At 47.1% G+C, this 27,905-nt stretch overlaps 1 protein-coding gene across 3 annotated transcripts; it reads right to left on the bottom strand.

The window, feature by feature from the left end:
* Positions 1 to 303: 303 nt before the first annotated feature.
* Positions 304 to 16,679, bottom strand: DUSP14 (dual specificity phosphatase 14). Of its 3 annotated transcripts, none has more exons than XM_082200849.1 (2): positions 16,543 to 16,679; positions 304 to 1,669 (listed from the first exon to the last, which is right to left on the bottom strand). In XM_082200849.1, the coding sequence occupies exon 2, from the start codon at positions 1,559 to 1,561 to the stop codon at positions 965 to 967; it is 597 nt and encodes a 198-aa protein (XP_082056975.1). In that variant the 5' UTR covers positions 1,562 to 1,669; positions 16,543 to 16,679; the 3' UTR covers positions 304 to 964. The 3 variants fall into 3 exon arrangements, with proteins under 3 accessions (XP_082056975.1, XP_082056976.1, XP_082056977.1); XM_082200850.1 differs by lacking the exon at positions 16,543 to 16,679 and adding an exon at positions 6,722 to 6,854; XM_082200851.1 differs by lacking the exon at positions 16,543 to 16,679 and adding an exon at positions 2,323 to 3,064.
* Between the last annotated feature and the right edge of the window lie 11,226 nt (positions 16,680 to 27,905).

Here is a 27,905-nt window from a genome sequence, read left to right as displayed (position 1 = left end):
CCAGTTTGAAACAAAAGCTGTATACCTGCCTCGAACTTTTGCAGGCACAAACAGGATTGAGAGGGTGATCACGTGTAACTGCAATGATACCGTCATGATCACAAATAATCATGAATGCACAATAAAAAGGATGCTGAGAGTCACGCTTATATATTGCTGGGGCATTTTATGGTATTGCTTAATTCTTTTCAAATACTGTGCCAAGGAGGATTAATCTGGATGTTCCAGATTAACTTTAAGGATCCAGACCAAAAAACCCTGATGTTGAGCAGGTAAGGGAGAAAAAGAAACAGGACACCTTAGTTGTCCAAATTATTTTATTTGTGGCGGATTGTCTGGTTAATATTCTCTCCCCCCAAAAAACATTAGTTGTAAGTTTCCCCAAAAGGGATGGAAAACCTTTCTGGATAAATCTTTCAAAAACTTTTAAAATAAAATTTCAAGGGCATAGTTTTTCTCTGGGTTTGGATGTTGACCATGTATTTTTTGTTTTTTGTTTTGTTTTTTAACCCAACATTCTAGAGTAATCTTTCCTCTGGAAAAAGGAAAGGTCCACTCTTCTCCTGATGAGGCTTTTTTTTTTTTTGGCCAACAAGCTGGTGTAACAAGGAAGGGATACAGGAGAAGAAAAAGAAGAAGCTACCGCATTCACAGACAATATTTGAGTCACGTCTTCCGCCGTTTTTCGTGTGCTTGGCTTCATTTATGTATATTGTCGAACTGGGCTTGCGGTTTCGTTTTGTGGATGCTGTACATCTTCACCAAAGTAGCTGCAACATTCACTCCACGGGACGTTAGGATTAAGGCCCCCCCAGATTATGGGGGTTGCTGGTTTAGTGCTCTGGAAATAAAAATGCTGTCTCACAAAGGAACCGAAGAAGTGGACCTCGAGGAGAGACGGTTAACTCTCTCCACCGTGACTGGTTTGAAAGACCTCGTTTTTTCTGCTCCTTGCCGACTCCCTTCAGATCCCCCAGTAAGGCACGAAGGTTCTTCTCTCCCTCATGTAAACATCTGGCATGATGCCGTACGGAGTCTGTACCATTTTAACGGTGTTCCTCCCGTACAGCTCCCGCTCGTAGTCTATGAGCTGCCTCCAGAAGCCCACATTGGGGTGGATGACCGGGCGCCTGGACTTCACCCAGTTGTAGGCTTCCAACAAGGTGACATTCTGGTATTTCATAAGGTAGGCGATGCAGAGAGTGGCCGAACGGCTCACGCCAGCCGCGCAGTGGACCAGGGTCACGCCGTGCTTCCGTGCCACGCTCTGGATCTTGTCGGCCACGCTGTCAAAGTACAAGGAGATGGGGGCGTTTGGCATGTCAGCTACAGGCACTTTGACGTACTCAAACTCGGGGAAGTTGAAATTGGGGAGCTCGATGGTGGCGTTGACGATGCATGTGATCCCGCGGGCCAGGAGGAGCTGCCTGTTGGAGGCCACGCTTCCCTTACTGATGTACAGGAAGGGGGTGATTTGGGCAATGCCGCCCAGTGCCCCTTCGGAATACAGGCGAGGAGTCATTAGAGTTCGTGGCAAAGTGTAGTGCCTTCGGGAGGTCATGAGCAGGGTCCTCGGAGGTCCTCAGGCTTCCATTCCAGGTGCGCAAAACCCAGATTAAAATTCCTGTCTTGGCAAGGTGGCGGAGCTCTGCTGGCGTTCTTACTTCACCTGCAAAAACGCCAAGGAACAACAGCTTTACAAAAACATGTCCGTACATGCCGGAAAGCTAGGAGCTCCGAAAGGTTAAACGTGGCACAGCTGCCAATACAAGTTTTACTGTTTTATTTCTTTGGTTTCTGCCCAGCTCTTCCTACCCAAAGGAGCCCAGTTAAATGTGGGGGGGGGGCAGGACCATGTGTTAAATAAAATAATGCTGATTTAGGGTAGAGGTTGCCAACCATTTCAGACCCATGGCTACATTTGCAAGCCAGAGACATTTGGCTCAATTTTGGGGTGTCCTGGTTTTTGCTTTCTGAAATATAGCAACCCTATAATGTATGCAAAAAAACCCCAGGCCCTATAAATGAGGGTTAACAGACAAGCCTGCTTGCAAAGACCCTTGGGAAGTGTAGTTTTATTGGCCTGCCTGTTGTTCACTGGACTACAACTCCCATAGTTCCTTGCTTGGGGGTGGAAAGAGCTACAACCTCTGGCCCCAAATACTAACTTTAATGTCCTTAAGGCACCCTCAGTTTGGCTGCTTGATTGCTGTACTGAAAATAACACCACTGCCTTTTGCCTTTTCTGCCTGGACTTTCATTATGAGGTAATGAAGCATTTACTTTGGGGGGTGGGGTAACTCTAGGGTACCCCTCATGTACCATTTTGGGGGGAGCAGATGGAGATGTGATTGGGGTGGGAGCTTTGGCAAAGTCAACCCCCCCAACCCCAGCCTCCATTTAACATGGCAGTTGTAGACTCCAAGGCATTGTGGAAAATTTATAAATGGCAGCTGCTAGATCCAGCCGGTCATTTTTTGGGGCGGGGGTCTCACAGCAGATGTCAAACCGTGTCAGGTGAACTGCTTGGACCCTCAGCAGCATCCTAGATGCCAACAAAAGGGAGAAGGCTATTTGCAAGGTTAAATTAATTGTGTGTGTAAAAGCTGCCAAATAAATAAGAGCAGCAAGGCATTGTGTTCCTCTGAGGTTGTCATTTTAACACGCTTGGTTTAATAATCACCTCAGGCACAAAGCGCCTCGCTAGGCCAAAAATAAACAAAAAAACCCCACCCTCATCGGCAGCAAACCCTGATAAATCCACTATGGTGTGTGGTTGTGTTTGCCTGACAGTGTGGAATTTTAATTCGAACCCAACAAAAGAGTTGGCAGGGGAGCGTTTAAAGGGAGGCTTCTCTAGCTCCTGAGGCCTTTCAATAGAGTCATTCAGGGGCAAGACCCCATTCTTCGCTACCTCTCTTAACGAGTCGGCTTCGTTAGCGCAACATGAGCATCTTTGGCTGCCCTGATGCTGAAACTTTGATCTCACTGGGCCCCCGTTTTGGCAGCCGTCCTCCAAGATATCAAACCGCAGTGCGAAACCTCTGGCCTGCGGGCCAAATTAGGCTTTGGACGAAGCTGTTTCGGCCCTGCCATGTTTACCTGCCCTACGCCAGGTTTGTGAGCACTGTCAAGCAGCAACGCTTGCAAAAACAGTTCCATCATGCATTTGCAGATGCCACTGTGGCCGCTGAAAAAACTAGCAAGGTGCAGTTATTAGTGACTTGGGTTCAAATCCCCACGGAGCAATAAAGCTGCGCTGCATCTCTTGGCCATCCCCTACCTTGTCCGGTTGTTGTGAGGAAAGAAAGAGAGAGAGAGAGAGAGAGAGGAGAACTACGTACATAATCCTGAGCTCCCTATAGGAAGGGCAGGATAAAATGTAATTAATAATGCCAACAGGACACCTCGAAACATATTTTCCCTCACATTGATAGTTCTTTGGAATCTCACGAGACAGTGCTGGCAGAATTAAAATAAACCAAACTGTGGCTTTAGTGTGGGAGGCTTGGCGTTTTCTGTGCCGTATTTTCAATACTTTGCTTTATTAGATTTGTTCTCCTCCCCCCCCCCCCCCGTATTGGGTGTGAATGGAGGGCGAGGATCAGGGAGTCGGGGTGGAAATGGTTGGCGTTTGCAGCTGTGATGCTGAAAAAGCAAAAAAGGGAATAAAACCTAACTGGAAACACATGGCTAATTAATTCACACCACAGCTTTGCACCATCCAAGCATTTTTTTTTTCAAGGTTTGCTTGCTTCCAAAAGCGCAGGAGGGTGGAAAGAAACAGCTCTCTCTAGTCTGGCAGGGTAAGACTGCTGCGAAGGACAGTGGGGAGAGCTGTGTTCATCTGAGCCAACTATTGAGTGAGAGAAAACTCTTCCATGCATGTGTACATCAATTGTTTTCTCTGCCTTAAAAACATAAGAAGCGCCTGGCTATTTCAGGCCAATGTTTGTGCTGGTCACCATCGTTCTGCATTATACTGCATTTACTCACTGCCTATTTTAAAAGCCTAGCACCTTATTTGCTGAAAGAGCAGAGTAAAAACATTGAGGAACAGCCTGATCATTACAATGCATAATACAAGGTTGCTGCAGAGTTGTGATTGCTGAGCACAGGATCTGAACGAAAAGGGGCACAAACTGTGAATTGTCTTGGTCACAAAATGAACCCCCTGCATTGCTGCAAGCCCTGGCTAAGCAGGTCAGGTCGCTTTGGCCTCAGATCAAGTTGGCCTGAGTGACACGCTTACCGCCAAGGTGAGAGGAGGCAAAGCCAGAGCACCGTGCTAAGCGCTTTATTTTTAAAGTCAAATTCAAGGCTTGTGTGTGTTTATTCACAGCTCAGCTTTTCCAGCCGGGAGTCAGCTTTGTTAAGAGCTTCCTCGATATTTCCCTGCCCTTTTGAAGTTTGTTCTTTCTTCCTTTTTTGAGTGGCTTTTTGCTGGTGCTTAGAGCCAAGCCACAAATTTGTCATTAATAAATATGCGCTGGCTTCAAAGTGGGAAGACTTAAGAACCTGACTCACGCCCAAGCTAATGGCAAATATTGGCAGTGACTCGTGACCAGTGGGATCTGCAACCAAATGTTGCAGTGCGGAGTGCTTCTGTTCAGGATGCCAGCCAGTCAATTGTGCCCTTTCCTGAGCTACTCCATTTCTTCCCTCCTCCCACATCCGATTTCCTCCCCTGCAAAACAGTCAGCCGGTTCATTCTGTGCCCAGGGAACATCCTCAATTCTCGCACTGAGTTGTTTTTGCATTTTCTCTCCCTTGGGTTTATTTTACCCTAAATATTTTTACACTTCTGCAAAGCTTGGAGTTTCCCTCTTAGGCCTGAATGGTGCTAATTTGGCTACATAAGGAAACACACTTGGAGATTTGGAGTGGGAGTGAGGGCTGTATAACACAGTAGTAGAGCATCTGTCTCGCATGCTGAAGGTTTGATTTTAAATCCACATCATCTCCAGGCAGGGCTGGGAGAGGACCCTGCCTGGAACCCTAGAAAGCTGCTGCCAGTCAGTGTAGACCAGTTGTGGCCAAACTCGGCCCTCCAGCTGTTTTGGGACTACAACTCCCATCATCCTTGACCACTGGTCCTGTTAGCTAGGGATGATGGGAGTTGTAGTCCCAAAACATCTGGAGGGCCAAATTTGGCCATCACTGGTGTAGACAGTACTGAGCTAGATGGACCAATGGTATGTCTCTGTAGAAGGCAGTTTCCTGTGCTCCCATGTTCTGAGTCTAAAGCATACGTACAATTCTGATTTCAATGTTCCAAGTGCCTCAAGTTCATGATCTCAGTCATAGGAGCTTGGTGTGTTGTAGTGTTGAAGAATGCAAGGGACCAGCGACCCTCCAGGTTGTTGTTTTTTTACTACAACTCCCATCATCCCTGACCACTGGCCATGCTGATTAAGGCTGATGGGAGTTGGAGTCCAACACCATCTGGAGGACCACAGATCCCCCACCCCTGGAATTGTGGTTGAGAGTGTCAAACTAGGTTAGGCAAGATGCAATTGTAACATACCAAAAAATAGGAATAATTCTTACAACAAAGGTCAACCAGGAGGAGGACTGAGGGTAACAATCATGGCTTACTTAAATTATTGAATAATCTGAGAGGCCATTATAAGAACAGACTAGGTGGGCTCCAGCATGATCATCTTATGCACTTACATTTAATTGCAGTGCAAAAATCCCACCCCAGAAGGTGTATTCGAGAGTGAGTGGGCTTATGTGCTTAACTGTTTGTTAAATATGCCGCTTGAGGCAAAGAACTGCTTCAAGCGGCCTGTGATGTCTTTGAAAATACACCCAACCGTAAAAGCCCAACTACACAAAATTCTAAAATGATCTAAAGCCCATGGAAAATGCAACATCTCATTAACTCTTCACTAAGCTCAAAGTTTAAAAGCAAGAGCATGTTTTTAAATCCTAATAATAAGAGACTGTGCTGGCCAGTTTTCAAAGGAAAGAAGTGTGTGGGGTTTGGGGTGGGGAGAGAATAAGGAACTGCGTGGCGTTTCTGAAAAACAGCTTCAGTTGGTTCGGTGCTATGCAAGCTTGGAATGGTGGATGGATGAGGAAGCTGAAGTTCTTAGGGTACAGCTCCTATCATTCCTGACCAAATGTTCTGCAGATCTGGGGCAAACTGGGGTTAGGGATAGTCTATCAATATCTGGAGCGCCTCTGGATTCGCCATCACTACAGTGGTACCTCGGGTTAAGTACTTAATTTGTTCCGGAGGTCTGTACTTAACCTGAAACTGTTCTTAACCTGAAGCACCACTTTAGCTAATGGGGCTTCCCGCTGCACCACCAGAGCACGATTTCTGTTCTCAACCTGAAGCAAAGTTCTTAACCTGAAGCACTATTTCTGGGTTAGCGGAGTCTGTAACCTGAAGCGTATGTAACCCGAGGTACCACTGTAAAACAGTGGGAAGCATCACAGCTCTCCATTATAGTTTTGTTTTTAAAACAACCACGTTTCTAGTCCTCAGGAATATTATAATTTTTTTAAAAAAGTTTCTCTCCAGAACATTTCGCTTCTAGGCTTTTCTTTCCTCCCTGTCGTTACATTTTCTGGTTCCCCTTTCCTAGCACCCCAATGTAAAATTGTCTTTGCAAGGCCCCACGTTAAAGGGAAATCTATGGTTGACTGGATTTCCCAATGTTCTGTTTGTGTGTTTTATCAAAAACGCAAAATAGGATGACGTCACTACCTTTTTCGTCCTTTCATGGAAGCCAGGTTCCACCATGAAGTTTTCTATATGTCTTGTCCCACCGAACGGCTGCTAGCATATTCAGTCACTGCTTACTGAACTGAACATAACTTCAAATTGCTTCAAGCATCTGAAAAGCTGCCTTTGTGACATCAGCATTTAACTCAGCCAATCACCCTAAACGTGAAAGGCTGTTGGGTGGGATTAATTCAGTGCTGGATTTAGGGCACTGCAGGTGGTTCTCCCACACAGGGCCGTGAGTCAAGGGGGCACGAAATAATAATAAAACTTATATTTATACAGGTACCTACTGAGAAGATCCATAAAAAGCAACTGTACCAAAAGGAATGATTGTGAAAATAAGAAAAATTGTCCCAAATTTTGTCCTCGCTCAGAGCTCTGTATTACCAAGGTCCGCTCCTGATTCCTTGGATTAAGAGAGAGGATGATGGATAAAGATTAGCTTCATTTTATTTGGGCTTCCTGTTTTTCCCTTTGACTCACGACTTCTAAAAAAGTTGTGTATGGTAAATTTATCAAGTGTAAACCACATTGTCTTTCTTTGAAGAATATACAGATATTTCAATTGAAAAACACACAGTTCCCCTATTTAGGTACTGAAGCGCTTCTTGACACGAGGTTGGGCAAACCTTGCATTGCATGTTGGATGTTTGTAGCTAGAGTTGTAGGTTTTTTTAAAAAAATAAAAGTCAGGTCTTGTTCTTACAAGCTTCCAATGAGGTAGGCAGCCTGTGATGCAGCAGGCTGCAGACAGGAGGCAGTATTTCATGACAGAATGCTCCCTGGGATATTTTCTGTGTGTGTGTGTGTGTGTGTGTGTGTGCGCGCATAATCTCCCTGCACATAGACAACTAGCTTGCCAAGGGGAAGGCCTTTACCCTGACATACTAGTTTTCCACAGACAGAGAATCTTGATTTTGTTTGGTGGAATATTCAGTTACACGGACCTCCACAATTAGGTCTGAAGTGGTGTGACAGACGTAAAGTTGCCACCTCCCTGGATGTTCTCTAAGGACTAGACCAAGCTGTATCTCTGCTCGGTAAACCAGAATCTAAAACGGATTCCAAACTGGATCCTGAGCAATTTCTCCTGCCACCTGTGGGCCATTTTGACAAGTGGGCTGGGCTGCCCACCTGTCAATCACTTGATATAACCACAACAGCCAATCAGGCTTTCTGTAAGCACCAACCATTTGTGTTGACATCATCTATATGGCATCAGATGTGGGACAGAGGGGTGTGGTTTGGGTGAAAACAGCCCCACAAGCCTAATCTGGCCAGAGGTTCCCCATCTGACCAACAGTAACTTGAATGGATGGCTCTAGTTCATCCCCAAGGCATGGCGGGTATGATAGATGATAGATTGATAGATATGAACTGAGGCCCAGGGCCCAGCGTCTGTCTGGAAGCCTTTGAGATCTGTCGCAGGCACAGCATTCTGTGTACTGGGCCAGTCTGGATTGATGCGTCCAATTCTGCACAAGGCAGGCCGATACATTCAAAGACTGTAGTAATAAGCCTCTAGAGTAAAAACGGTTAGAAACATAAAGCAACCCCCTCTCTGACATCATTACCCTCCTGCTGCTAAATACCAATTTAAGTGACAAGATCTGATACTGCTTGTTTCATTCCATCTCTTTTTGTCCTCCCTAATGACTGTGCAAGACATCTCCCTATTACCCCTTAATTTTTATTTTTTTATGGCAGTGTTTTTACACTTGTGTCTAAGTCAGGCATCCCCAAACTCTGCCCTCCAGCTGTTTTGGGATTACAATTCCCATTACCCCGACCACTGGTCCTGTTAGCTAGGGATGATGGGAGTTGTAGTCCCAAAACATCTGGAGGGCCGAGTTTGGGGATGCCTGGTCTAAGTTCTCAGCATTTAAACCCGTTAGGTTAACAAAAAATGATAAAAATGCTCAGAAAAGGCCTGTGTGCATCGTGCATTTAAAGTCCACTGCCCCAAATCCTTGGACCTGTAGCTCACTCCTCACAGATCTACAAGTCCTAGCACTCTTAGCAAACCACAATTCCCAATATTCTTGGGCTGGGGGGGGCAGGAATGTGCTTATATATGCTGTCTGTTTGTTTATTTTTAAACGCCATTTTAATCAAAGATTACGGGCAAGTTTCCACCTAAATTTAGACTCGGGGCAGATCCACTGAAATCAATGGACTCAAGCCATTTCTGAGTCCATGAGTCTGGACCCAGTCTAGTGTTTTGAACCCCGGTACGCTGGGCCAGCCAGTGTCAGAATAAATGATGCCCTTTCTGTTAGCAAGGCCAGAGGAGGAAGGCCATCAGCAGCCAATTATTTTTATAGAGTGTTTTATACATGGCTGCAAATCACAGTACAGTGGCGGGGGAGCGGGGAAATGCTGCCAAGGTTCTCCCCTCTCGTGGTCGGCCAGCGCGCTTCTGCCGCTCTGTAGATAATTCTCTGCAGGCTTCATAAACTCATCTGGACAGTCACTCAGCAGAACTAACAGCAAATGAGTTCCAATTTCCCCACTGAATAGAAGCTCTCAGCCTTGAAAAAATTGTTGCTTTTTTTTTTTAAAGGAACCACATTTACCAACAAAGCTCAAGCCCTTTAATGAGAAAAGAGTAAGGGGATTGGCATTTTTTTGAGGGGGGGGGTAGGAGTCCAATGTTTCTACCACGTGTGGACTTGGAGGATTTCTGAAGCTTCTAGTGCCTTTTCTTTTCTTTTTTTTTGCACTGAAAAATAATAATTGCAAGTGGGTGGCATTATATTATAAGGGCTGTTGCCTGTTATTATATAAGGCCCGCCTAGTCCAGTATCCTGTTCTCGCAGCAGACAACCAGATGCGACTTTTGGAAAGCCCACAAGCATTACCCGAGTACAGCAGTCATAGGATCATAGAATTGTAGAGTTGGAAGGGACCTGCGGGTCATCTAGTCCAACCCCCTGCAATGCAGGAATCTCAATCCTTTCCTCAGCGTCTTCCCTATCAGCTGAGATGGGGGACAAATTTGATTCAGTTTGCATTTAAAAGCAAACTGAACGAATCCACACTTTCTGGAAGAAATGTGAATTGAAACACAGTTGTCCTTTGAAATTTGCTCTTCTCTGAATTTTGCAGGGCCATTCAACAGCCAAGTAACGTGTACAGAATTGCACATAATGGAGTGAAGCGTACGTAGACATGGCCATTACTATTGTGGCAGTTCCCAAACTTTTTCACCCATGGGCCACTTGAAAATTGTTGTTGTTAATGACGATGATTAAATTTATTACCTGTCCTTCAACAGCAGGTCCCAGGATGGTTTACGACACTTTAGAATTCACAACAGTTAAAACTGATTACAGGCGTCAAAGGCCAAGATGGTCTTAAAAGGTAAAGGTAAAGGGACCCCTGACCATTAGGTCCAGTCGTGGCCGACTCTGGGGTTGCAGTGCTCATCTCGCTCCATAGGCCGAGGGAGCCGGCGTACAGCTTCCGGGCCATGTGGCCAGCATGATTAAGTCGCTTCTGGCGAACCAGAACAGTGCACAGAAACGCCGTTTACCTTCCTGCTGGAGCGGTACCTATTTATCTACTTGCACTTTGACGTGCTTTCGAACTGCTAGGTTGGTAGGAGCTGGGACCGAGCAACGGGAGCTCACCCCGTCGTGGAGATTCAAACCGCTGACCTTCTGATCGGCAAGTCCTAGGCTCTGTGGTTTAACCCACAGCACCACCTGTGTCCCATAAGATGGTCTTATGGACCATTTAATGATTTTTCTACCTGTTGTAGCAATTGCCATTCGCTGGTGCTAGGTGCTGTATCATTTGCCATAGTATTTTCTGGACATGCTGGCTGGGGCTGATGGGATTTGGAGTCTAGTAACATTTGGAGGGCCACAAGTTCCCTCACACCGGTTGCGTGGTCTCTCCCTTTTGGGCAGGAATGGGAAGATTGTGGCTCCACAGTTGTAGGGACTCCAGTTGTCATCAGCATTCGCCTGCATGGCCATGGATGATGGGAATTGTAGTCTAGCAATATCTGGAGGGTGACAGGCTCCTTGCCTTAAAAAGAAGCAAAATTTAAAAAATGCACCCCTGCATACCCTCAAACCCATCACTGCTTGTCTGCAGGCAACCCATTTTTAAAGGAACTCTTACTGCAAATGAAGATGGTTTTATTTATGATGCAGATCCCAAGGCAGAGCATGCTGCAGATTTGTAGCAATTTTCTTCAGCAAGTGCTAGGCAGGACAAGGCTGATTATCCATGAATTTGCAATTTAAACGTAGTGCCTTTGACTTGCTCTTGTTTTTGGAGGTGTTAATGGGGTGTGCTTTAGGCTCTGTTTATGTGCCTGGGTGCCCTGGGTGTTGTGATAAGAACCAGACACCATGAGTATGCACAGATTTGCCGCCAAGGGAAATATATATATATATATATATGCTTTCGTAGATTTTCACGGGTACAGGAATGCAGGTTTTGGTGTCTTCGGGTGTCTTCCCGTGTAAGAGTCGGGGTGTCTGTGCGACGTTTCGACGAGGTCTCACTCGTCGAAACGTCGCACAGACACCCCGACTCTTACACGGGAAGACACCCGAAGACACCAAAACCTGCATATATATATATGCAGGTTTTGGTGTCTTCGGGTGTCTTCCCGTGTAAGAGTCGGGGTGTCTGTGCGACGTTTCGACGAGGTCTCACTCGTCATCTTCAGGCTGGTGCTTTCGGCTTCTTGTTACAGGGGGGCCGAGAGGCGAAGCCCCCTACATAGGAGCGGGACCCCCAGGGAGGCCCCTGCCAGGATCAGGCCCCTCGCCGCCGCCAGCAAAATTTCCTCACGCGTGAGGGGAAGGGCGATGCTGGCGGCGGCGAGGGGCCTGATCCTGGCAGGGGCCTCCCTGGGGGTCCCGCTCCTATGTAGGGGGCTTCGCCTCTCGGCCCCCCTGTAACAAGAAGCCGAAAGCACCAGCCTGAAGATGACGAGTGAGACCTCGTCGAAACGTCGCACAGACACCCCGACTCTTACACGGGAAGACACCCGAAGACACCAAAACCTGCATTCCTGTACCCGTGAAAATCTACGAAAGCATATATATATATATATATATATAGTCAGCTTGGAAGTACATGCCAAAGCAAGGTCCAAATGCCACTCGTGGGAGTTGCAGTCGATGTAAGGATTATTGATAAAGGCTGGGACAAGGCAATAGAATCAGCTTTCTTTCTCCATCTAAAGCAAAGGCCTGGACTGAGTTTCTGATAAAAAGTAAAACTTGCTATATAATCAGGGTATCTAAAGAGGGGTGGGGAGCTGTAGCCCTCCAGATGTTGCTGAACTGCAACACCCATAATCCCTGGGCACTGGCCATGCTGTTTGGGGGGGTTGATGGGAGTTGTAGTTCAGCAACACCTGGAGGGCCAGAGGTTCCCCACTCCTGTTATATACGGTATGATATGCATGGTATATCCTGGACAGGGCTGGTTACACAGATTGGCATCATCCTGGACCATTGTGTCTACAGCCTTCCCAGTGTTGTTGGACTAAAACTTCAGTCGTCACTGGCCTTGCTGGCCAGGGGTACTGATGGGATTCCAACAGGATACCAGGTTGGGGTAAGGCTGGCCTAGACCATCTTTCATGGGAGCTGGTGCTGGTGCAAGCTGAAGACTGCTGCCTCAGCAATAAAACTGCTAGCACATTTGCAAAGCTAAGCAGGGTCCAGTAAGGTTTAAAATTGGATGGGAGACCACATGTTGAGATTCCTGCATTGCATGGGGTTGGACTAGATGACCCTCAGGGATCCCTTCCAGCTCTGCAATTCTACAATTATATGAATGCAGAGACTTGGAACTTGTTCTCTTTCTTGGGTGTATCACATTTCAGGTTGTGGCCTGTTTTATCTGCCTCTTAGGAGTTAGTGGGAGGCATTCGAGAAGCTACTGAGCCACGCGTTGGGAGGCATACTACTGCAGATTTGTTTTGGGAAGGCTGAAGTTCCTAGGAAGCTTAGGCAGGGTTCCTTAAGAGCAGGGGTTGGGAAACTGCAGATCTGGGAGCCTAACAAGAACCTTTTGTTTTAAAAGGATGGTTGCTGGGAGTTCACCGACAGCTCTCTGGTAAAATGAGAATCAAATACGATGAGAGCTAGGGTAAAATGAAGGTTTTCACTAAATCAGCTTTGCATCTGCCACAAGGAAATGAAAAGAGTTTCTGTTGCTCTGTTGATCCCACAGAATGAGAAAAGTGAATGTATTTTTAAAGGTAAAGGTAAAGGAACCCTAACCATTAAGTCCAGTCACAAACGACTCTGGGGTTGCAGCGCTCATCTCGCTCTACTGGCCGAGAGAGCCGGTGTTTGTCCGCAGACAGTTTCTCCGGGTCATGTGGCCAGCATGACTAAGCCGCTTCTGGCAAAACCAGAGCAGCACACGGAAATGCCGTTTACCTTCCCACCAGAGTGGTACCTATTTATATACTTGCACTTTGACATGCTTTCGAACTGCTAGGTTGGCAGGAGCTGAGACCGAGGAACGGGAGCTCACCCCGTTGTGGGGATTCAAACCGCCGGCCTTCCGATAGGCAAGCCCTAGGCTCAGTGGTTTAGACCAGCAGCAAACAAAATCCCAAACCACTGGACCACAGTCTTTAAAATACTGAGATCTAGCTGCTTAGAACACTAATTTAGCCTTAACTATTCAATGTACCTTTTATAGCTAGAGTGATGGTTTCCTAGAAGCATATGTTTTACTTTGAACATTTGTATGCCACTTGGTAGCTAGGAACTCTCTCAATTAGGAATCGCTTAAGGTTGGAAAGACTAGATACCTGCTTTTTTAAAAAGCTACGTTCATTGCTACCTCAGAGAAATTGACATGCAATATTCAAGAGGCTGAGGGTGACACTGATCTTTCCAATTTCACCTCTGTCTGGGGGTTATTTATTAAATATATGTCACACGGGTGGCAAATCCCTCTGAAATATGATTTTATTTGGCGGCATCTATAAACAGGCAAGAATGTTTTCTCATTTCCTATTTCCCCCAGTGTACAACGTAATTTGTGTTTTTATACCGTGTTTATAATTTTATAATGGTAACCATTTTATTCACTCCTGGTATGTTATTTTTCTTTTGACTCTATTATCAAAAGCTACATGTGTTGAATTGATATAGTTTTGCTGTTAATGTTTGCTTTTCTCTTTGTACATATTATCTGGGTTTTTCCCCTGGAAGCTGCCAGACTATGGCCCCCATCACCCTTCTGACCATGGAACATGGTCTTCTGGGTATAAAACAAAGATATCCGCTGAGTTAGGGGACCAAACCTTCCACACCTAAGTAGATGCTTAGGAGTAGGGTTGCCATATTTCAAAAAGTGAAAATCCAGACACAAAAGTTGGGGTTTTTTGCCCAGAGTTGTTGAGCTTTTATTGGGAAATCTCCCACCCCCACCCCACCCCACCCCAAAAAGTTTCTGATTTTCCTAGACATTTCAGCGATTTCCCAGACGCTGTTTACAAGGACTGAATACTGTCTAGGTCCAGGAAATTATGGACGTATATCAACCCTGCTTAGGAGCTACACAATTATTTGCTTAACAGTCCGGCACCACACAATACCACTTAGCTCAGTTGGCTAGACTGCAGGAGTCAGCAAACTTTCAGCAGGGGGCTGGTCCACTGTCCCTCAGACCTTGTAGGGGGCCGGACTATATTTTGAAAAATATATATGAATGAATTCCTATGCCCCACAAATAACCCAGCATGGCCAATGGTCAGGGATTGTGGGCGTTGTAGGCCATCAATATTGACCCGCTGTTTGAACCTCTGACTGGCATATACATCGTACATTTAAAGCACACGTCTCTCCCCAAAGAATCCTGGGAACTGTAGTTTGTTAAGGGCGCTGGGATCTGTAGTGCCGCAGGGGTAAACTGCAATTCCCAGGATTATTTGGGGGAAGCAACATACTTTAAATTTGTGGTGTGTAGTATTTGCACCTCCCACCTCCATATACACACACGATTGGAGACTAGAGTGCGTCAAAAGCCAACAGCTCCTGGAACAAAGAAACTCTCTGGGTTGTACATTGGCCAAGAACTCCCCCTATTCCTCCCTGTTGGCTGGGGCTGATGGGAGTTCAGCAATATCTGGAGGGCCACAGGCTCCCCATTCCTAGTATGAGACAATAGAGCGTTTTGTGTTTATTATGATTTGAATCCGAGAGATGGGAATTCAAATCCCACCTCAAACCTAGGTCACATCCAAACCATACAGTTTAAGCACATTTATGTTAACAGTCATGGCTTCCCCTCCTCAAAGATTCCTGTGGACTGTAGTTTATCCCCCACAAATCTACAGTTCCCAGCACCCATCACAAACTATATTTCCCAAGATATTTTTTTGTGGGAGGGGGGGGGAGCCATGACTGATAAAGTGGTATAAAGTGCTTTAAATGTAGAGAGTGGATGTGACTCCAACCTCATTGGGTGGCTCTATGCCTCACCTTCCCCTTCTGTAAAACAGGAATAGTTATCTCCACCTCCAGAGGGTGGCTGTGAAGGAGAACCACATTGTTTTGGTTTAAAAACAGCTCCCTCATCGAAATAATACATTGTATATTAAAAAAGGGGGGGAGGTGTTTTTGTGTGATGGGATCTCTACCCAACATTAAAAAGCTGGCCAGCACAATGTGGCCTGGGGAAAACAAAACAAAAACCCTCCTTTGGAAAGTTCTGAATGAGCAGCGCATAATGAAAAGGATCTGTAACCGTTTAAATCAGTAATTAACAACAGATCATTCTGACCAGCTGTCCTCTGCAAAAACGTCGGAGGGGTTTTTGCAGGAGCAGAGGGGGAAAAGCAAGCCTGGAAGATGCCTGTTTTTTAAAAAAGAACAGGGCAATTTGTTGTTGTTGTTTTAGTTTTCTCCTTTTCCACCAGAGAGGATGAAACCATATATCTGGCCAATTCTTCGCTTGCTCCACCCCCCCCCCTACAACTACACAATACCAAGAACGAACGCAACACTCTCCAATATCACTAGCACCAGGTAGGAGACTTAGAGGCACCATACCAAAATACGCTCGAAGAAACCTCTTGGCAAATAGGCTGGGGTGGAGGGTGAGACCTTCTCTAGGGAAGCGACAGAGCATCAGAGATAGAGCATCTGCGTCGCATGCAGAAAGTCTCAGTTTCCATCCTCAGCACCTTCAGGTAGGGCTAGGAGAAACCCCTTGCCCTGGGGGGGGGGGGGTCTGCTGCTGCCAGCCAGTGTTGACATGCTGAGCTAGGTGCACCAGTGCTCTGACTCTGTGCAAAGCAGCTTTCTATAGCCTGCTCTTGAAACAGATTGCCGTGGGTGGAATATCCAGCAGTTTAAATGAACAGAAAAGTACGTCCAGCGTGTCCCTCCCCACCCGCAACTCAGCATCAATGTAGACGTTCTTTGGGAGTAAATAGCCACAAGTGTGATCTTGGAGCATAAACGCCCATGCACCCGCCTCTCTTGCACTTGAGAAGCCTAGCTCATCGTGCCCCAAATCCACAAGTCATCTCTCTCTGGATCCCGTTTCACGATTCGCTCCCAGAACCGGCAGCCCCCAGACTCAGTGGGTGGCCGGCAGTTTTCCTCCCAAGTGCATCACTTCTGGACCGCGTTCCCCAAAAGCACCTTGCAAACCTGCCTAGAGTTGGCGAGGCGAGTTGCTTTCTCCCTCTTTGCCTTTGTTTCTCTGCCCTCTCCCCTCGCCTTTAGGAGAGGCAACGCTTTCAAGCTTCCTTCTCCACCTGCCCACCATCCAAGGGCTTATGCTTTGGGGCAGCTTACCTGTTCCGCAGAAGCTTCGCAAGCCGAAAGGTATCCCTCCTGTCTGCTCTCACCAGAACAGCTGAGAAGCAGGCTGGCTCAGCCTTGCTTATGAATGGGAGGATGGGGCTCTGGTCTTTGCGCTTACTGTGCGCTGGGGAATGTGGGGAGGGGCGGAGCCTAGCCGCTGACAGCTGATCTCCAAGCTCCGCCTTCCCAGCTCTCTCTCTCTCTCTCTCTCTCTCTCTCTCTCTCTCTCTCTCTCTCTCTCTCTCTCTCTCTCTCTCTCTCTGGTGGTGCACAGGGTTACTAAGAGACGGCTAAACCAGGCAGACAGCAAGAGCCTATAATAAGCAAGATGAGTCAAAGCTTCTCCGGCTGTTTTTCTGTCCTTTTTTTTAAATTTTAAAGGCACCAGCGTGTGAAATAGGGAAGGCTCTTTTTTAAAAAACGTGACCCGGGTCCTTAAGGGGGCTTTATTTGAGATAATTTCTTAAGCCCCAGCACATGTTTCGCAATGTGCCCCCCCCCCCACTCTGTTCCGCCTGCCCGAAGGGCCTTTCGACCTTTCAGTGGAGGCGAATAAATAAATGAATGAAAATCAATGAATTGCCCTGGGCCTGGGACAAATGAAGCCGTGATGAAGCAGGGTTTGGAGGAGGAGGGACATCTGTGGCCCTTCAGATCAGCCAATAACAGGCCAATGGTCAGAGATGAGGGGAGTTGTAGTCTGTCAGTATCTGGGCTGGGACCACAGGTCCCCCACTTGCTTAATAAAAGAGGGAAGTGTTTGGTGGATTTTCCCTAAGCCCAGGAGGGGATAGGGGCAAAGTTTCAGCTGTTGATTCCTGTTGCTCAGTGCAACCTCATTTTTTTTGCACAGCCTGGGGCGGCAGATGCATAAACCATTGTCAAGAGGCAATGATTTAAACTATGGAAGTAGGGCCTGCAATAGAATGTTGCAGCGTGGAGTGCCCCTTTTGGGGATTCGTGGCGAGCCATGTCCCTTTTCACCTTATCCCATCCCACCCCATCCCCAAGTCAGCCAGCATTCTGTGCTCGCTGATCATGGGCGAATGGGGAAGCAGGTTGCCTCTCCCCCATATAGTTTCTACTTCTGCAAACTTTGGGGTTCATCTGAGCCTGTTGATAAGACTGTCAGAAGAGCCTGTGTGCTGGATTAGGCCATGGGCCCATGTAGTCCAGCATCCTGTTCTCACAGTGGCTAATCTAACACTCTAGTTCCAATCTAACTGCTGAACTATAACTCCCATCAGGCCGAGAAAGCATGGCCAATGGCCAGGGATGATGAAATTGTAGCTCAGCAACATCTGGAGGGCCAGAAGTTCCCAAACCTATCCTAACCACTCCCAGCAACCGTGGAGTTTGCTTCCACTAGATATTGTGGCAGCTGCCAACTTGGATGGCTTTAGAAAGGGAATTACAGTATACAACTTAATGAATGACAACTTTCAATGGGGACAGATGTAAGTTTCTGCATTTAAGCAGAAAGAACCAGATGCACAAATACAAGATGGGGGACCCCTGGCTTACTAGCAGTACATGTGAAAAGGATCTAGGGGTCTTAGTGGCCCACAAGCTTAACATGAGACAGCAGAGTGATGCAGCAGCAGCAGCAGCAGCAAAAAAAAAGTAATGCTATTCTAGGCTGCATCAACAGAACTATAATGTCCAGGACAAGAAGAAGTAATAGTACCACCACTCTATTCTGCCTTGGTCAAACCACACCTGGAATACTGTGTTCAATTCTGGGCACCACAATTTAAGAAGGATGTTGACAAGCTGGAATGTTTGCAGAGGAGGGCAACCAAGATGATCAAGGGACTGGAAACCAAGCCTTATGAGGAACGGTTGAAGGAGCTGGGCATGTTTAGCCTGGAAAAGAGGAGACTAAGAGGAGATACGATAGCCATCTTCAAATATCTTAAGGGCACATGGAAGATGGAGCAAGCTTGTTTTCTCCTGCCTTGGAGGGTAGGACTCGAACCAGTGGCCTCAATTTACAAGAAAGGAGATTCTGACTAAATGTTCTGACGGTGAGAGCTGTTTGACAGAGGAACGGTCTCCCTCAGGAGTCTCCTTCCTTGGAGTATTTAAGCAGCGGCTGGATGGCCACCTGTCCTGGATGTTAGCTGAGATTCCAGCATTGCAGGGGGTTGGACTAGATGACCCTTGGAGCCCTTTCCAACTCTTCGGTTCTATGATTCTATGACAGAGCTATCAGTGACAACTAGCCATGACGGCTATGTTCTGCCACCACTATGTTCCACTTCTGCCCCTGAATACCAGTGGGGAAGTGCTCTTGCACTTAAACCTTGCTTGTGGGGTTCAATAAGCATCTAGTTGGCCCCTGTGAGATCAGGATGCTGGACTCGATGGGCCTTTGGCCTGATCCAGCAGACAGGCTCTTCCTTTGTTCTTCTGGAAGGGAGAAGGCCTTTCACTGCTTTCTCACTTGCACCCTCAGCATTTCCAAATACGACCTCTGAGGTTGCCATCCAGCAGGAAATTTACAGGCAGGATAGAATTTCAATCCTCCAGGCCTGTTGGCAGAGCAAGATAGGCTGGTGTTGGGCTGTGGGTGTTTGCTGCTGGTGCAAGCTGGAAATCCCAGTTCTTCGGCAGTTGCAGTCTGGAAAGGAATCCATAGTAACACAAGAAGCTGCCTTATACTAAGTTAGACCGTCAGATCATCTGGTTCAATATTGTCTACACTGACTGGCAGCAGCTCTCCAGGGTTTCAGAGTGGGGGCATTGCAAGCCCAGCTGGGAGATCAAATGTGAGACCTTCAGCAGGCAGTGCAGATTCTGTACCCACTGAGCCATGCCACCAGGTCTGCTGATTAACATGCAGAATCAATTCTTTTTTAAAAAAATTAAAACTTTTCTTATAACAAGTAATATATGAAATAACGCACACAACTTGAACACATTTAAACAGCACATAACACTGCACGGTAACATCAAATCCCAGGCACAAGTGAGCAGAAGGGCTTCTGTATAGTATATTTTCCCCTGACATTTAATGTCATCTTGGAGAATGTCCTTCATGGTATGCATGCAGAACCGTTGAATTAATTTCTGAGAGCGTGCAAAGTAAGCCTGCCTTGTTATTGCCCGCGTCGCTGGCCGTTGGGCTGAGAAAACAGCTGCTTGCTCAAGGCCACCTCGTGAGGTCATGAGCTGATGAGGCAAGACTCGAACCCAGGGCTTCCTGGTTTGTGGCCCGGACTCTTAGCCACTGCATCAACCCGAGCGATGATCTGCTGCAATGTCATCGTCAATTACATCAAGCTGTAAATAGGAGTGTGTTGTGAAGCAGCTGCGCCGTTGCTGGGTTCCCATTCCCAAAGCCCGGCATTTTTTGCCTGTGACCCAGCCAGACAGCCATTACGTCCCTCTGCGGAATGGTTTCCTTCTGAGGTGCTATAATTGGTGTCCGACTCACTCGCTTACTCAGACAGCGAGCCCATGTCGCCACATGTGCAGGAATGTGGTTGGCATCTCTGGGGTGCATCATGCTTCCTCTCCCTGCTGCCATCTCCCTGGTTACCGAAAACGTAGCTAACTTTTCCCTGCTTCCGATTGGCAGGAAGGCCAGCCGGGATCAAGTTCTCCTCCATGTGGGAGGGACTGGCTTGAACGGCAACTGCGAGAGAGAGGCCTTTGGATGCAGCAGCGCAGCAAAGATGTCAGCGCTCTGCTCTGCCTGCGGGATACCAATGAGTCAGTTAAAAATATCTTATTTATGAAATTCCACGTCACATAAGAAAACAGCAGGGTTTGTGCTTCAAGAGGTATCTTGAAAATCTCAAGTTGTCTTGAAAAATTACTACCCCAAGGTTACAAAAGTTGTGTGCCACCTGCCGGACGATACCAAGATCCTAGGCCAGGGGTGCCCAAACTTTTTTCAGAGAGGGCCAGATTTAATGAAGTGAACATGCGTGAGGGCCGGCCAAAGTTGTTGTTGAGTTTTTTTGTGTGTTTTTTAGGATTGGAGGGTTTTTTTTACAAGTTTACTACCTCAAAGTTGTTGAGCTTTTTAAAGGATTTTACCCCAGGATATATACTGCCACAGGGGCCAGATTAAAATGACCAGCAGGCTGGATTAGGCCCCCAAAACAGACTTTGGACATGCCTGTCCTAGGGGAGAATCGCAGCGCAGCGGAGAATGTTGTGGCTTTTAGAAATGCGGTTTATTCACCTATTTGCACCTTTGGTCTGCAGGGAGGGAGTCCATATCTCCCAGCATGGTCATTCCAAAAGGAGCTTGTCCCCCACAGGGATGCAGCCAGCCTGCCCAAGATGGATCCCAGTCTTTTTTCTTCCCTCTTCTCCCCAGAACACCCCACTAAAAAACTCTCTTTTCCTGTCACCTCACACCCAGTTACCCTAGCAATCTGCCAACCCCCGGTCTGTGTTCACACCTCAGGGCAAGGGGGAAGGACAGTTTTCTTGCATCGCCAATGGCTCTCAGTGGCCCTGTGTGGTTTCTTAATGGCCTTAGCTTGGGCAGGTCATTTTGCATGGGCCAGCTCAGGAATTCCTCTGCCGTTTTTGTATCTCCCTTCACTTCCTAAATAACCAAAATCTTAGCACTTATTAATTTCTAGGGTTTAGCGGAGAAGATCCAAGTGCACAAAGCAACTCCAAACCAATCGCTTCCCTGTCCCATCTCTCCCACGCAGTTGGGACTATCCCTCTCCCTGTCCTTCCTTGAAAGGGTTGGAGGTAAGAGGCCCAAAGTTACAGATCCGACGGCCCCTTCTTGGTGTGTGTGTGTTTTGGGTATGACAGAGAGGTGGGGGCAAGTTGGACTTAGCAAAAACAGAATCTGCACAGGAGTGTCAGGCCTAATGGGTACATCTCTGGCAGGTCTTTTCCCCATGAAGCAGTTGCCGAGACTGAAGGTCCCCACCTTCCCCCTTCTGTCCAGGGTTTGCCCCAAGCAATCTGAGACTGTACCTGTGTGAAGCTAACTTCTCTTCCTCCCTCTTCATGCCTCTTCTGGTTTTGGAAGACCAGGGGAGAGGGGAGCTTGTCGCAGCAGGAGGGAGAGACCTCCTTGGCTCTTCACCAGCTGGACGCATCTCTGCTTCTTGGTCTCTCTCCTCCTGTCCTCCTGCTTCTGGACTTTTTTTTTTTTTTTGGTTACAGACTCTCTCTTCTCACTAAGCCCTGTTACTTCTCCCTCTGACCGCTCATTGTCATCTTACTACCAATCCCTTGCCCCTGAGCCTTCTTCCCTTGGTGGTTCCCCAGCTGGTTCCTCCCACCACTCCTCTGTCTCCAACTACTCTGGGTCGCCGAATCTGCTCTTCCGCACCAAGCAGGTTTTCCCACACAGTCGAGCTGTGCCCCAAACCTCCGCCACTCCTCCCCACCCCACCGATCCCTCTTCTTTAGCCCCTAGCCAGGGCCTTGACCCATGCACACCGACCGGAGGCAATGAGGAGCAACCCCAGCTCACCAGCAGGAACAGCAGCAGCAGCACCACTGGGTCTCTCCCACTCTGGGAACTTGGGGGCGGCCCTCAACTAGCCCTCTTCTCCCTGGTGTTGTAGGGCAAGGACAGAGCTGGGTTTAAGGCAGCACGACCGTTTCCCCTGCATTAGGTGTGGATCCAAGGGGGCACCTTCTCAAAGGCCAGTAAACACTTGCCCAGCTTCAGGAAAGAGGTGTGAGGGTGTTTTAAACTGAGACATTTTAAGCTGTTCAAGTGCTCTCTCCCTCTCTCTCTCTTCCTCTCTCTCTTCCTCCCTCCCTCTTTCTGTCTTTCTCTTTCTCTTTCTCTTTCTCTTTCTCTCTCTTCCTCTCCCTCCTTCCCTCTCTCTCTCTCTCTGTATAAAAAATCCATGGAGACTAGGGAGTTGAATGGAGTATCCTGGGAAAGGACAGGACTGGTTGGCTGGAACCCTAAACAGGAGCACTTCACACTGCAACATTTTGTTGCACGTCCTGCTTGCTGCATTATTTGAAGCAGCGTTTACGGTGTCTTGTAGTGTTTTTCATGAGGAAACCCAAAATGGTTACCCCCGTCTTGCCGACTAGGATGGTGGCAGAAGGGGCTGGAGTGCAGGAAGGCAAAGTGCCTAGGCCCTAGCCTAAGAGTGTAGGTGATATTTTAGTCAGGGGCTCCTTGGTTGGCCGTTCCGCCTGCAACCGCGCACCCATGACAGGTTCACGACACCTGCTATCCATCGCAAGGTGAGCTCGTTACAGCCGCAGAGCTGGCCTCACCTTCCCCAGATCAAAGTGAGGCCAACGGCAAGGTTTGGGAGCGGGGTTGATGGGTTGCCGCATGCTCTCATGCGCTTGGGTGAATCGCTGACTCCAGACCAATGACGCCAGCCTCATGTTGTTTGCGCCGTGTGTAGAATGTTGCCAGACCAGTTTGCTGGTAGGTTGGAAGAGCAGCACTCGGGTATCAGTTGCGTTCTGGCTGACATCCTGACCATTTTGCCTTGGGGGGGAAATTGTGGTGCTTTTGATTTGTGCGCTTGCGAACTCAAAAGTCTAAGCTTCTTAAGCTGGTGGGCTTGAAATCCACTGGAAATCCACCCACGCTGCAACAAGGGGCTCCCACACAGAGCCCCTTCAGACAGGTGGGGCCTTTTTCTGCCGGTGTAATCTGCAAGATGCTATTGATGCAATAGCAGTGCCTTGGTGGCGGATTTTTACCGGGCCGTCTGCACACAGTTCTGCTTTATTAGTTGCTCTGTGATGCTTCCCCAATGTTGCCATAGCATTTCTGTCTTGAGGGGTGCTCTTGCCCTGTGATGCAAGAAAAGCAGGGCACACTGATGTAAAAACTGGGGTTTGATTCTTATAACAACTCTCTCTCTCTCTCTCTCTCTCTCTCTCTCTCTCTCTCTCTCACACACACACACACACACACACACACACACACCCTCACTCCCTGAATATTTGTGGTGTGCATAGTTACAGTATTTCAGTAGCAAGTTACGGGACACACGTGGATTGGAAATGAAGCTGTATGTCTGCCCGAAAACCTTTGCCATTGCAAACATTGTTGAAATTGTGTCATCATGAGCACAAATCATCATCAGTGCATCACACCATTATGCCAAAATTTTTCCAGGAAGGGAGTCTTGATGACTTGAGGCAAGTAATGGCAACATGTGATGGCGTTCTTAACAAATTACCAATCGAGCAAATTGCCAAGTGTGCATGTGGATGGTACCTCCTGAGAGATACCAGAATCTGGAGTTCAAGGGCAGGTCCTTACCATATATTTAAAGCTTATTCAATGTATGGGGTGTATGGGGTTTTAGGGGAGGGATAGTACTTCTGGTAGGGACACGGGTGGCGCTGTGGTCTAAACCACAGAGCCTAGGGCTTGCGGATCAGAAGGTTGGCGGTTTGAATCCCTGCGACGGGGTGAGCTCCTGTTGCTCGGTCCCTGCTCCTGCCAACCTAGCAGTTTGAAAGCACGTCAAAGTGCAAGTAGATAAATAGGTACCGCTCTGGCGGGAAGGTAAACAGCGTTTCCGTGCGCTGCTCTGGTTTGTCAGAAGCGGCTTAGTCATGCTGACCACATGACCTGGGAGCTGTATGCCAGCTCCCTCGGCCAATAAAGTGAGATGAGCAGCCCAACCCCAGAGTCATTCGCGACTGGACCTAATGGCAGGGGTCCCTCTAGTACCTCTGGTGGAGAAAGTGTTGGTGCTCCTTCTGGGATCGTTGGTCCACCTTTGGTCCCCACCGTGCACTAGGCTCTCACCTGCAGCTCCTGGAAGCTGCCAGCCTGTGACAGCGGCTATACCCTGCTAACTGCTTTGACTGGCCAGCCAAACCGGGCAAGGCTAGCGGATGGGTCTCAAACTCTCGTTGAGTTAGGGACTTCCCCTGTGTGTGAGGACAGGCTGACATGTATACAGTTCTTGTGGAAGTTCTTGATAGGATACCCCCCACCCCTGGGGAACCGCACGACTTGAGAGAGGTGTAATTGGTGCTTATTAGAGCTAGGTGGAAGAGTACTTAATTTGCTCTTATTTCTGAGCTAAAAATTATGCATGCACAAAAGGGGGTTTCCCCATTGTTTTTCTTTTTAAACTTTTTTTATTGAAAGATTTTCATGGATGACAAAGGTACATATAGTGTCTCCATTTTCAGTTTGTAGCGTCTTAGAGAGCCAGTGTGGTGTAGTGGTTAAGAGCGGTAGTCTTGTAATTTGGGGAACCGGGTTCGCTTCCCCGCTCCTCCACATGCAGCTGCTGGGTGACCTTGGGCCAGTCACACTTCTTTGAAGTCTCTCAGCTCCACTCACCTCACAGAGTGTTTGTTGTGGGGAGGAAGGGAAAGGAGAATGTTAGCCGCTTTGAGACTCCTGAAGGGGAGTGAAAGGCAGGATATCAAATCCAAACTCTTCTCTTCTTCTTCTTCTTTTCCACAGGTCTTTTCTACATTTGGTCTGACACACTGCTATCCTAGGCACTGTGAGATTGGGGGGCCAAGAGAGGTGGGAGGGTAGTGTTACTTCCTTCTTTTGCAGAGTGAATTTGTGGAGCTTTATGTCAGCATCTTACGGATAGCTTCTTTATCTATTCACTTGTTTGTTTTTGTCGGAGGTGTGGGAGATTGGGGACCCCAGAGCATGACTGGTTCCTTTTTGCATCTGGCCTTATCAGCACCAGCATGTGAGCCCCATGCAATTTTTAGCTTTGTATGGTAGGCTGGCTCCCACTCATAGTCATGGACCACTCTCCATCCTCCATCCTTGCATGAGCAGAGTTCCAGGAGACATTCCAGCTAGGAAAAAAAACACCCAAAGAAGGTGCAATGTAGGACCAGTGAGGGGTGTGCCCAGAGGAGAGAGTGTGGGGTTGAGGGGGGGGGCGTGCAGCCTTGGGAGAGAACCCCTGGCCTAGCCAATCCCACGGAGCTGTTGCAACGATTAAATGGGGAGGGGGGAAACAACATGAGCTCCATGTAGAAAGCTTGGGATTTTTATTTTTTTTTAAAGTTGTAATTAGTTTTTTTTTAAGAGTAGGATCAGCAACTGGCAGTCAAAGGGCCAAATCTGCCCAACATCAAATGGTACCGTATGGACTTCTGCAATTGCCCATCACCCCAAGGCAAAAGAGGATTTTAAACGAACAGTAAATGAGTCAGCCAGGCCACATGTGGCGATCGCGGGGGACAACAACAGGATATGGGGCTCTGGTTTGTCGCTCCCTTGTTACACTTGCTTTCCAGGAAATAAAATTACTGCCCAGAGGTTTTGGTTTGGCGGTATGTTGGCTGAAAGCCTCCCGTGCCCTGTCATTACCTTTTCTGTAAGCACAATTATGTTCATGTAGGCTTACTCAACGCCGAGATGATTCTGTGCCACAGAATGGTGTAAGTGACGTCATTTGCCTGGTTTTATTTTTCATAATCGTGTGCCAACCTGGACTAGAGCTGGGGAAATAAGCTTCTTTGCTCCTCATTTTAGCTGACCTTTATTCCTCACCACTCGTCTCATTCTCCCCGCAAAAGAAATCTTAAGGGGAAACAGCCAGGAAAACATCCTTCTGGCCAAGATGATGACAATGCTTTGTCTCCCAATGCTTGTCTTCCTAGTGTGGGATAGAGTACTGTTATTCATGATGACTATTTTATTATTAGGCTGACTATCTGTATGCTTTTTACTATGCTTTTATCACTGATGTGTTTTTAATGCCGCACATTGCCCTAGGATCTCTTGATAAAGGGCAGTATATCAATGGAATAGATAATAATCATACTCAAGAGCAAATCCATTGAAAATAATGACTATGACTGTTATTGGTTCCATACAGTTCAGCGGGTCTACTCTGAGAAAGGCACAGAGGCATACAACCCATTTTATATATTAATTTTCAAATATTTTTGTGAGCATCCAACATAGGATCAAATTCCAGAAATGTCTATTCTTTCTATCCAAAGCTGCCATTCCCAACTCTTTCCACTGGGTAATCATGAATGACCCTTTCTTCTTCATTTTAGTAGTTCCTTATAATTTGAACGATAAAGAGCCAAAGTTTCCAGATTAGCTGTTGTCTGTGTTTGTCTTACCCTCCTGGTTAATTGAGCCAGATTCCCTTTTGCTTGCCTGCGCTCATTATTGTACCAGCCCGGTTTGCCGAAGACCTTGCTGGATGAGTGACTCGGTTTCGTTAAAAATGGTCTTGAATCTACCAGAATAGACATGATACCTTCAATGGAATCTAGATGTCCATTAATCGTGTTCTGGCGCACATTCTGTCAATGGGAGCTGTTCAAATGGGCCTGAATTGAATGTTCAGCCGTGGTAGACCACTTTAAACGTTTGCCCATAAATGTTGTTCCTTCTGCTAAAACATTTGATGGAATGAGCAGTTGAGGGAGTGGAAGGGAAATGGACAGGAGGGTAGGCAGGTGACCTGGTTGCTCTAAAATATTATAACTCAGCCCTAAGGGCAATAACTTAGAAGAACAGAAAATGGAGTCAATAACACTTTCTGCTCTGCTATTGAGGAAAGTAAAGTAACTCTTCGATTTGTCCCATGGGCTACCATGTGAACATGTCAGCTTCAAGCAACTGCGACCCACTAGTCACGTATAAAACAGCCTTATTTGCAAAAGCTGCTAAAAGTATTTGTGCTAGTCATGTAAAAGACAACACTGTAGATTGTGCAGGGGATTCATTGATTTGATTTATTGTCAATGGTTGCTTATTTCTGGATCTTATTGGATTTGCTGGATTTGTAATGGCTTTTGGGCAATACAATAAATAAATGATTGATTGATTGAAATATTTCTGTCCTGCTTAACATTTAGGGTTTCTAAGCAGTGTGTACATAAATATTTAAAAAGTGGGGGAACAGTCGAATAATTAAGAACGATTAAAATTTCACTGTAAAAGCAGAAAGCTACTATAAGACGCCTTCTAGGCTTGGGGAATCTGTGGGGAAGGGCCATTGCCCCATGGCAGAGTATCTGCTCTCACGCAGAAGTCCCAGGGTCAATCCAGTCAGGGCTCATCCTCACTTTTGCTCGATTGTCTGTAACTTGGACAAAGTTGTGTGTGTGTGTGTGTGTGTGTGTGTGTGTCTGTCCCTTTTGGGGCCTTTGATGAGCCCCAAATGATTTAAGGGTGCTTCCAGACTCTTGCTGTTTTTGGCCGGGGTTGATTCACATACTGTCAAAGCCTCTAAAGGAGGAGAACGGACTACCACCTTCTAAGGTAGTCTGTTCAAAAAGTTCTTCCTAATGTTTAGTTGGAATCACCTTTCTTGCCATTTGAACCCAATGCATTGGGTCGTAGCTTCAGAAGCAACTGCAAACAAGCTTGCTCCATCTTTCATGTGACATCCTTTTAAGTATTTGAAGATGATTCT

Source organism: Podarcis vaucheri (assembly GCF_965113315.1).
Source record: "Podarcis vaucheri genome assembly, chromosome: 15".
Taxonomy (NCBI): Eukaryota; Metazoa; Chordata; class Lepidosauria; order Squamata; family Lacertidae; genus Podarcis; species Podarcis vaucheri.
This window is presented reverse-complemented; position numbering and strand designations above follow the sequence as displayed.